Below are 12,057 nucleotides of genomic sequence, written 5' to 3' on the forward strand. Positions count from 1 at the left end.
TGCTCCCATCCAATTCAGGAACCAATCAGCTGTCTAGATCCAACCCTGGTGTCCTGTCTGTCCTTGTTTTTTTTTTTCTTTATTTTTATTAATCTTTTTCAATTTTTATGAAAGGATTTTTGTTTTTACCTGAAGCTTTTTAAAAGTCGTATTCGCTGTTCCGCTTGCACAAAGTACTGAGCGTCTCCTGCTGTCTGTGATGGAGCTGCAGGACGGAGAACGGGGCTAACGGGATGTGGCTCAGTCTGACCCCCCTACCACAACCTCTGACCCCGCCCACCAATATGAGCTGAAAACTCAAACGATAGAGGAATGAATGGATGAGCATAAAAGAAAGGAGTAGTCAGGATTAAAGGAATGATGGCATAAATGTTGAGTCAACCAATCGATCACCATATAAGTTAACCATTTCAGTTATCAAACTTTACAAAGGAGGATGTTAGCATGTCTGCAGGTATGCGTGACAAAGAGTTCTAATGTTGTGTCGCTGCTTCTAAAAGTGAAACTACCTGCAGCACAGTACATTTAGCACGCTTCCTATTGGCTGACAGGCTCAGCCACAGCTGATGATTGGCCAAAAGGTCGCGCTTGATTGGGAACAGGAAGTCTGTCGATGAAAACCAGGTCCCAGTGGGAGGAGTCAAATGATACGACACTTAAAAAAAAAAAACCCTTAGCTAATGTAAAGAAACAAAAAAGGGCGGCAAATGTTGAATTTATCGTCATTTTCATATCTGCATAAATCTGTTCTTACATAGATCTGATGAGCAAAAAAAAAAGTGTAATATGAGGCAAAATGCGAATAAAAATCAGTGTACAGACTCGCAATACATATACACACAATCAACAAAAGTCATTTGTAGAAATAATAAAAAAGTCTGCAAATAAAAAAAGAACAGGCGTTGCTTTTGTTAAAATGCACGGCTGAAAAGGAAAAAGAGGAGAAGAGGGAATGAGGCTTTCATCGAGTTTGTTTGAGAAGCTGCAGGGTTTTGTGTTTTCTACGAAAAACAAATTTGTTTGCTTGGCAGGTGGCCAAAGAACACCAGGAGGAGAGACAAGAACTAAAAACATTATATATATATATATATATATATATATATATATATATATATATATATATATATATATATATATATATATATATATATATATTTATATATGTATGCCTATTTTTTAAAATTATCCTCATTATTAATATGTACCTAGTTGCTTTTTTCTTTTTTAAATAATCAGCGGAATAATCATCATGGACATTGTCACCATCATTTCCACAGCAGTGTCAAAGGGGGCGGGAACAAGGAGGGAAGTCAGGACAGGAAGGGGCGGGACAGAAGAGGGACAAGGAGAGGACATTACGGCTGCCTGGGTGCACTCAGTATAAGCCACACCCTCGGAGGTTGTTGGCTATGATGATGTCAGTCACGGCGTCGAACACCACCTGGATGTTTCCTGTATCCGTGGCGCAGGTCATGTGACAGTAGATTTCCTTATTTTCGGAGCGATTCTTGCTCTCAAACTGTGCTTGGATGTACGCTGCTGCATCCTCATAGGTGTTGGGTCCTGGAACAGCGAAAAGGCGTTGATGATAAGACACGCGTGCAGCAGAAACAATAAAACATGCCGATGGGGAGGACAGCACGCGACAATACAGCAGCATGGTCAACTTGGTCACAAATCAAATTCAACCCTCTAAGTTTTTTTATGTCCTCGGGAAATGCAACTGAATATTTTTACATCAATTTATTTATACAACATCACAACGCAGCATAAGTCACGTCATGGCGCAATGCACAAGTAAGGTCAAGACCTTACCCAACGCATGAGCAAGCAAATTACTGACAGTCCCATATAGGCCCTGAGGCCCTTTGGTGTTGGTGATTATCCCCAGATTGATGACCGCGATAAAAATGTCCCTCAACATCCTTGGAATATAGGAAGAAACCTCAAGCAGACCCATGTCAGTGGGGTGACCATCTGCTATGCATCATGAAAGGTCACAGTCTATGGCCGTGATAAACCTCCATGTGAGGATCACGGTTGCCCATGAATGTGATCTAGTGCATGTTTTCTACCATGTGATGCATGCAAAACCAACTGCAGCACGCCCATAATCAACTTTAGCTAACCTTAGTGCTTCTGGAAAATCTGGAGATGTCACAACAATGTCATGGACTACCAAAGTATGCCAAAGTTCATGATGGATAAAAGACAGTTCTGCTAATCCGCTAACTGCTAATTAGCGAAGCTAACTTTTTTGTTGGCGGATTAGCTTTTCAGCTAACTTTGAAAACCATCAGCGGACCAATTAACTTCTGCTAAATTTAGTTCTGATAACTTTCAGGCCGCTGACATATTTTTGCAGGCACAGTGAATAAAGCTTAACAGTTATTTGTAAAGCCTAATACATTTTAGTTCCTGCTTGTTGCATGTTTTGTAGCAGACAGACAGACAGACAGCAATGAGAGGTAGAGCTCAGTCCTCTGACAGCAGAGGAGAGCAGAAGAGGAGCAGAAACAAAAAAATAATTTATTTTCACACCATACAGACGTACCCACCACTGCATGTACCGAAGAAATCGGGGTATTGGGAAGAATCCAGGTGTGTTACTCCGATTTCTCATAATCGGATAATGGTCATTATAGGATAAAGCATATCGGATTTTGTCATTTACATGACCACTTAATAATCAGATAATACCCATTAATCAGATAGCAACTAGATTTTTATGTGCATGTAAACGGGGTCAGTGATGTTTGGTCATGCTTTTCTGCTTTATGCTACAATATCCGGCAATAAGCACGGGAACCAGTGGACCTCAGCATCATTCTTCTACTTCTTGCTACAAAAGTACTTAAACAAAAGCAATGTACATTAAAAATTTGAAAGCAGTGTTTCTGCCAGAAGATATAACGGGTGCAAAGGATAACAGAATATTTTAAAATATACTATTCATCAAGCCATAACTGTCAGCTGCAAGTTAAAGACATTTTTTCCGCATTTATTAGAGCTTCAACCTCCCTTTTGATAAAGGTCCATATCTCAGAAACTAAAGAATATGGAAGATGAAAAACTTGCACACACACACACACACACACACACACACACACACACACACACACACACACACACACACACACACACACACACACACACACACACACACACACACACACAAAAAAAAATCAAGATTGTCAGCTGGGCAAATTTTTGAAAATCATTTGACAGGGAATGACCGACATGTCAAACTTTGATTAATGGGACAGTTAGCAAAGTACTGTAAGGCACAAGCTAAAACCGACTCTCATCTCCCCTGACACCCCCCCCCCCCGACCCCCGCCTGCACTCTTTCAGCTCACCAGTGCGTCTTCAGCGACTGTTTCTGCTGTTTCAAGTAAGGGCCGTAATTTGTCACACGGAGGTTATGCAGCACTTTAAAGGAGAGCATCAAATATCTGACTGTGGTCAAACCGAGTCAGCACCCTGCTGCTTTGATTTAAGGAGCTGCAGTTTTCTGAATGTTTTACAACTTGGAGACTGTAAATGTCGAGTTCAGGCCTCCAAGCTGGAGAGGTTCAAATCAGAAAGCACTGACTCATCTCCTGCATCAGCAGCAGTCCGCCGTCCAGAAACACGGGCGGGTTTAGGGAGTCAAACATGACATTGACATACACTGATATGGCTCATTTAACGACTGGCTGCTATACTAAAGAAAATATTAGCTACATTAACACCAACTGTTAGCATCGATCACAGTTAGCATGACTGCATATAAATCATGCTGAAAAAAAAAGATTGCATCTGTGCAAGATCAAGAACCTGAACAAGGTCCATCTTAAAGGAAGGTTTACTGCAGTGGTTCCGGAGGTTTTTCTGCAGATATAAGCTATTTAGCTACAGACACACGTACACACCCTTTGTTTCCAAATTCCACTGTATTTTAAACATCCTAAATTACACAAGTCTGCAGCTACGTATTAAACTGTTGGATTTCGCAGAATATCACTCAAAACCACATCTGGGTCACAGCACCATATTTGTAGGGGATTTTTTGAACCCCCCCGGTAGTTTTATGTTGTGAGCGAACTCAAAGACTTCAAGACTGACAGGAGACGGACTTCAAAACCCGATGTTGTGAAGAACAGAGCCAACTAAGACAGTGCTGGGGTCTTGAAACAAACCATCACATGCACCGTTGTGGACAAGAGCCTCGACATTAAGGTTAGCCTGCTTTTTAAGCCTGCACTCGGCCCACCCCCAGGTGGGCGGGTCTTGCCCTGCTGTGTGGATCAGTGAAGCTATGTGACTGGTTGCAAAGAGTGTTGTGTTTGACATTGTAAGCGAGTGAGCATGCTCGCGTTGTTATATTCAAGCAGTATGTGTTTTATCAAAACTTTGTGATCAATGTGTTTGTGTCAGCGTGATAAGCAACAGAACATTTCATGGTGCCATTGTCCCAGACAGAGATAGGAAGACCTTGGTTTTATCAATTCAGACTGTACGCAAATGATGACATTTTTGGGCATGCGCCAGAGCCGCATGCAAAGCAGTCAGGTCAAATAGAGTCTGTAACATTAAGTGGTCTGAGGACAGGCGTCACGGAACATTCCATCCAACAGAATGAAACAAAATAAAGTGGCAAATCACCTTTACAGTGGAATTATCAAAAGTGACAGACAACATGCATCTTAAATTTTAGTCCATGTTAGGGTAGCAGTGCTGAAGCATGCCTCATTAGTGTTGCCAGACACAGCTGATGGCTTCTAGACCATCAGCTGTTTAAAACTGCCAAAATGCACACAAAGATATACATCCATTTTCAATACCTGCTTACTCCAATTAAGGGAAACTATAAAAAATATTAGGTCAGTATTTTGTTCAGTATTTCAACTGTCCAGGTCGCTTATCTACAACTATAACCAACAGGTTTATCATTGTGTCCCATAGCACCGTGTATTCAATGTTACTGAAATGGAGCAATATTTTGACCTGATGGACATTTACCATTAATGCAGGTACATAAAAAAAAAAAAAAAAACAATCAAAAAAAATCGCCAAGATCTGTAGTGTAACATAAAAAAATGCAGGTGAAGCGCACACAAAACCCCCCACAAAAACAACAGCAACAAACCACGGCCCATTCATGTGCTCCCCCCCACAGACACACGACCTAAAGCTTTGCTTGCCTCTACTGGTGGTTGGCTCTCACTGCGGTATTGTATCACTTCCTGTTCCGGAGCACAGCGGTGTTTTTCTGTATCTGTTAGCTGTTTAATCTGCGCAGTTAGATTGATCTAGTTATCTAGATTACGATTTGTTTCCCAGTGTAATCTTTACATGCCTTAACTAAAGCACTCCTTCTGCTGAATCACCTCTAAATTATTTACACATTATTCACTTTGCGTGTTTTTAGGAATCCGCTAGCTTAGCGTAGCTACTAGCTCTTAGCCGATTTAGCATGGCGGCTTCTCCTGTCTCTCCCGCACTTTTCTGCTCTGGGTGTGAAATGTTTAGTTATTCCTCGGCCTCCTTTAGCAGTAATGGTACTTGTAATAAGTGTAGCTTATTCGTAGCTTTGGAGGCAAGGCTGGGTGAATTGGAGACTCGGCTCCGCACCGTGGAAAATTCTACAGCTAGCCAGGCCCCTGTAGTCGGTGCGGACCAAGGTAGCTTAGCCGCCGTTAGTTACCCCCTGGCAGATCCCGAGCAGCCGGGAAAGCAGGCCGACTGGGTGACTGTGAGGAGGAAGCGTAGCCCTAAACAGAAGCCCCGTGTACACCGCCAACCCGTTCACATCTCTAACCGTTTTTCCCCACTCGACGACACACCCGCCGAGGATCAAACTCTGGTTATTGGCGACTCTGTTTTGAGAAATGTGAAGTTAGCAACACCAGCAACCATAGTCAGTTGTCTTCCGGGGGCCAGAGCAGGCGACATTGAAGGAAATTTGAAACTGCTGGCTAAGGCTAAGTGTAAATTTGGTAAGATTGTAATTCACGTCGGCAGTAATGACACCCGGTTACGCCAATCGGAGGTCACTAAAATTAACATTAAATCGGTGTGTAACTTTGCAAAAACAATGTCGGACTCTGTAGTTTTCTCTGGGCCCCTCCCCAATCGGACCGGGAGTGACATGTTTAGCCGCATGTTCTCCTTGAATTGCTGGCTGTCTGAGTGGTGTCCAAAAAATGAGGTGGGCTTCATAGATAATTGGCAAAGCTTCTGGGGAAAACCTGGTCTTGTTAGGAGAGACGGCATCCATCCCACTTTGGATGGAGCAGCTCTCATTTCTAGAAATCTGGCCAATTTTCTTAAATCCTCCAAACCGTGACTATCCAGGGTTGGGACCAGGAAGCAGAGTTGTAGTCTTACACACCTCTCTGCAGCTTCTCTCCCCCTGCCATCCCCTCATTACCCCATCCCCGTAGAGACGGTGCCTGCTCCCAGACTACCAATAACCAGCAAAAATCTATTTAAGCATAAAAATTCAAAAAGAAAAAATAATATAGCACCTTCAACTGCACCACAGACTAAAACAGTTAAATGTGGTCTATTAAACATTAGGTCTCTCTCTTCTAAGTCCCTGTTGGTAAATGATATAATAATTGATCAACATATTGATTTATTCTGCCTAACAGAAACCTGGTTACAGCAGGATGAATATGTTAGTTTAAATGAGTCAACACCCCCGAGTCACACTAACTGTCAGAATGCTCGTAGCACGGGCCGGGGCAGAGGATTAGCAGCAATCTTCCATCCCAGCTTATTAATTAATCAAAAACCCAGACAGAGCTTTAATTCATTTGAAAGCTTGTCTCTTAGTCTTGTCCATCCAAATTGGAAGTCCCAAAAACCAGTTTTATTTGTTATTATCTATCGTCCACCTGGTCGTTACTGTGAGTTTCTCTGTGAATTTTCAGACCTTTTGTCTGACTTAGTGCTTAGCTCAGATAAGATAATTATAGTGGGCGATTTTAACATCCACACAGATGCTGAGAATGACAGCCTCAACACTGCATTTAATCTATTATTAGACTCTATTGGCTTTGCTCAAAAAGTAAATGAGTCCACCCACCACTTTAATCATATCTTAGATCTTGTTCTGACTTATGGTATGAAAATAGAAGACTTAACAGTATTCCCTGAAAACTCCCTTCTGTCTGATCATTTCTTAATAACATTTACATTTACTCTGATGGACTACCCAGCAGTGGGGAATAAGTTTCATTACACTAGAAGTCTTTCAGAAAGCGCTGTAACTAGGTTTAAGGATATGATTCCTTCTTTATGTTCTCTAATGCCATATACCAACACAGTGCAGAGTAGCTACCTAAACTCTGTAAGGGAGATAGAGTATCTCGTCAATAGTTTTACATCCTCATTGAAGACAACTTTGGATGCTGTAGCTCCTCTGAAAAAGAGAGCTTTAAATCAGAAGTGTCTGACTCCGTGGTATAACTCACAAACTCGTAGCTTAAAGCAGATAACCCGTAAGTTGGAGAGGAAATGGCGTCTCACTAATTTAGAAGATCTTCACTTAGCCTGGAAAAAGAGTCTGTTGCTCTATAAAAAAGCCCTCCATAAAGCTAGGACATCTTTCTACTCATCACTAATTGAAGAAAATAAGAACAACCCCAGGTTTCTTTTCAGCACTGTAGCCAGGCTGACAAAGAGTCAGAGCTCTATTGAGCTGAGTATTCCATTAACTTTAACTAGTAATGACTTCATGACTTTCTTTGCTAACAAAATTTTAACTATTAGAGAAAAAATTACTCATAACCATCCCAAAGACGTATCGTTATCTTTGGCTGCTTTCAGTGATGCCGGTATTTGGTTAGACTCTTTCTCTCCGATTGTTCTGTCTGAGTTATTTTCATTAGTTACTTCATCCAAACCATCAACATGTTTATTAGACCCCATTCCTACCAGGCTGCTCAAGGAAGCCCTACCATTATTTAATGCTTCGATCTTAAATATGATCAATCTATCTTTGTTAGTTGGCTATGTACCACAGGCTTTTAAGGTGGCAGTAATTAAACCATTACTTAAAAAGCCATCACTTGACCCAGCTATCTTAGCTAATTATAGGCCAATCTCCAACCTTCCTTTTCTCTCAAAAATTCTTGAAAGGGTAGTTGTAAAACAGCTAACTGATCATCTGCAGAGGAATGGTCTATTTGAAGAGTTTCAGTCAGGTTTTAGAATTCATCATAGTACAGAAACAGCATTAGTGAAGGTTACAAATGATCTTCTTATGGCCTCGGACAGTGGACTCATCTCTGTGCTTGTTCTGTTAGACCTCAGTGCTGCTTTTGATACTGTTGACCATAAAATTTTATTACAGAGATTAGAGCATGCCATAGGTATTAAAGGCACTGCGCTGCGGTGGTTTGAATCATATTTGTCTAATAGATTACAATTTGTTCATGTAAATGGGGAATCTTCTTCACAGACTAAAGTTAATTATGGAGTTCCACAAGGTTCTGTGCTAGGACCAATTTTATTCACTTTATACATGCTTCCCTTAGGCAGTATTATTAGACGGTATTGCTTAAATTTTCATTGTTACGCAGATGATACCCAGCTTTATCTATCCATGAAGCCAGAGGACACACACCAATTAGCTAAACTGCAGGATTGTCTTACAGACATAAAGACATGGATGACCTCTAATTTCCTGCTTTTAAACTCAGATAAAACTGAAGTTATTGTACTTGGCCCCACAAATCTTAGAAGCATGGTGTCTAACCAGATCCTTACTCTGGATGGCATTACCCTGACCTCTAGTAATACTGTGAGAAATCTTGGAGTCATTTTTGATCAGGATATGTCATTCAAAGCGCATATTAAACAAATATGTAGGACTGCTTTTTTGCATTTACGCAATATCTCTAAAATCAGAAAGGTCTTGTCTCAGAGTGATGCTGAAAAACTAATTCATGCATTTATTTCCTCTAGGCTGGACTATTGTAATTCATTATTATCAGGTTGTCCTAAAAGTTCCCTAAAAAGCCTTCAGTTAATTCAAAATGCTGCAGCTAGAGTACTGACGGGGACTAGAAGGAGAGAGCATATCTCACCCATATTGGCCTCTCTTCATTGGCTTCCTGTTAATTCTAGAATAGAATTTAAAATTCTTCTTCTTACTTATAAGGTTTTGAATAATCAGGTCCCATCTTATCTTAGGGACCTCGTAGTACCATATCACCCCAATAGAGCACTTCGCTCTCAGACTGCAGGCTTACTTGTAGTTCCTAGGGTTTGTAAGAGTAGAATGGGAGGCAGAGCCTTCAGCTTTCAGGCTCCTCTCCTGTGGAACCAGCTCCCAATTCAGATCAGGGAGACAGACACCCTCTCTACTTTTAAGATTAGGCTTAAAACTTTCCTTTTTGCTAAAGCTTATAGTTAGGGCTGGATCAGGTGACCCTGAACCATCCCTTAGTTGCTGCTATAGACGTAGACTGCTGGGGGGTTCCCATGATGCACTGTTTCTTTCTCTTTTTGCTCTGTATGCACCACTCTGCATTTAATCATTAGTGATCGATCTCTGCTCCCCTCCACAGCATGTCTTTTTCCTGGTTCTCTCCCTCAGCCCCAACCAGTCCCAGCAGAAGACTGCCCCTCCCTGAGCCTGGTTCTGCTGGAGGTTTCTTCCTGTTAAAAGGGAGTTTTTCCTTCCCACTGTAGCCAAGTGCTTGCTCACAGGGGGTCGTTTTGACCGTTGGGGTTTTACATAATTATTGTATGGCCTTGCCTTACAATATAAAGCGCCTTGGGGCAACTGTTTGTTGTGATTTGGCGCTATATAAAAAAATTGATTGATTGATTGATTATCAAGTTACAGAGTGACACGTGTAATTTGTCAGAGTCTAGTGGACGTTGACATTGTTAGACCATTACTTGGCGGACCAAGCGTTAAACTATTCCTTTCATTAACATTCCATAAAGTATGTTTGCTACCAACGTAGCCATTTGGCATCCTGTGGTAGCAGACAGTCCTTCAGACTCCCGTGCCATCTCATTCTGTCTTCAGTAACTTTTCTGTTTGTTCATGTGTGATTTGAGCAGCGAGGGCCCGTGTCAACTTGTCTGACGTTTCCCCGGATTGTTGCATGGAGGCTGGTGTTGCATGTTGCCTGGTATTTATTGGCAGCAATTTCCCAGGTTCTCTGAGCCGGTGTTTCATGGTCCATATGGAGAATATGACCGAGCATTGACGTTTGTTCGCCTTCTTTGACAGGGATTTGCATTTGCATATATTCATACTATTTGTTCAAAAATAATTTGCAACACTTTTTACCAAAATTGGAGCAACTTTAACTTTTGACCCCTGTACAAACTGAAACTGACCTTTGTCACCATTTTTTCTGTTTTTTTTTAACCCCCTAACATTTGGTCATAGACAGTCCAAATTAGGGTTTTCTGGAATCTTTATGATAAACAAATAATGTGGTATTCGTTTTGTTATGTTTGGAGCATTTTTAAATGTTGACAGCTGTGTAATCCTTCACTGACCCCTACCTGTCTTCAGCTACCACCCTGGGATGTCCACCGTATATTTTTGTGTAGACCACAGGCGCACTGAGGCTAGAATGTAAATGTTGTTTTGACACCTGCTGCTGGCGTGTTGGGAGCGTTTCGGTTTCTCTTTTTTCACCTGTGTATTCGGGGAAGCAGATGCTGAGCGCAGACTTCTTGATCTTCTCTGCGAAAAGATCCTTCTTGTTGAGGAAGAGGATAATGGAGGTGTCGATGAAGAACTTGTTGTTGCAGATTGAATCGAACAGCATCAGAGACTCGTGCATCCGATTCTGCAAAGGATGTAATGAGGCCAGGTAAAAAGGGACGGGAAAGATGACCATGAAGGAGGAGATGGTAAATTTTGAAAAATGGATTTGGTATGAATAAGGAACCAAGGAAAGGGAAAAGGAAATGAAAGAAGGGAACAAGAACAAAGAAAAGGGACAAGGAAGAAAGTAAGAAAAGGCAAAAAGGATATGAGAATGGTTGATAAAGATCAGGAAAGAAAGCAAGAGGCACATTTAACACCAGTCTACAACGTTTGCATTTAGAGCAATGAAAGAGTTTAATGTACTTTTGTGGAAGTACAACGTATTTTGTTGACAAATAAACTGGGAAGAAAACAGATAAATCTACAACCCCAATTCCAATGAAGTTGGGACATTGTGTACAATGTAAATAAAACAGAATACAATGATTTTCAAATCCTCTTCAACCTATATTCAACTGAATACACCACAAAGACAAGATATTTAATGTTCAAACTGATAAACGTTATTGTTTTTGTGCAAATATTTGCTCATTTTGAAATGGATGCCTGCAACACGTTTCAAAAAAGCTGGGACAGTGGTATGTTTATCACTGTGTTACATCACCTTTCCTTCTAACAACACTCAATAAGCATTTGGGAACTGAGGACACTAATTGTTGAAGCTTTGTAGGTGGAATTCTTTCCCATTCTTGCTTGATGTACGACTTCAGTTGTTAAACAGTCCGGGGTCTCCGTTGTTGTATTTTGTGCTTCAAAATGCGCCACACATTTTCAATGGGCGACAGGTCTGGAGTGCAGGCAGGCCAGTCTAGTACTTGCACTCTTTAACTACGAAGCCACGCTGTTGTAACACGTGCAGAATGTGGCTTGGCACTGTCTTGCTGAAATAAGCAGGGACGTCCCTGAAAAAGACGTTGCTTGGATGGCAGCTTGTGTTGCTCCAAAACCTGGATGTACCTTTCAGCATTGATGGTGCCATCACAGATGTGTAAGTTGCCCATGCCATGGACACTAACACACCCCCCATACCATCACAGATGCTGGCTTTTGAACTTAGCGTTGGTAACAATCTGGATGGTCTTTTTCCTCTTTTGTGCGGAGGACACAATGTCCATGATTTCCAAAAACAATTTGAAATGTGGACCACAGCACACTTTTCCACTTTGTGTCTGTCCACTTCAAATGAGCTCGGGCCCAGAGAAGGTGGCAGTGTTTCTGGATGTTGTTGATGTTTGGCTTTCGCTTTGCATTTTTAACTTGCACTT

The 12,057-nt window shown here is 41.4% G+C and overlaps 1 protein-coding gene across 1 annotated transcript in view; it reads right to left on the reverse strand.

Annotated features, from left to right (window-relative positions):
- Positions 1-1,180: 1,180 nt before the first annotated feature.
- gnao1a (guanine nucleotide binding protein (G protein), alpha activating activity polypeptide O, a) overlaps positions 1,181-12,057 on the reverse strand; it is a 335,051-nt gene continuing 324,174 nt past the window's right edge. Inside the window, exons 7-8 of the mRNA XM_034177089.1 lie at positions 10,658-10,811; positions 1,181-1,563 (exon numbers count right to left, since the gene is read on the reverse strand). Coding sequence (XP_034032980.1) covers positions 1,376-1,563; positions 10,658-10,811 — 342 coding nt within the window. The 3' untranslated portion in view covers positions 1,181-1,375. The remainder of the gene's footprint in view (positions 1,564-10,657; positions 10,812-12,057) is intronic.

Source organism: Thalassophryne amazonica, chromosome 8, assembly GCF_902500255.1.
Source record: "Thalassophryne amazonica chromosome 8, fThaAma1.1, whole genome shotgun sequence".
NCBI lineage: Eukaryota > Metazoa > Chordata > Actinopteri > Batrachoidiformes > Batrachoididae > Thalassophryne > Thalassophryne amazonica.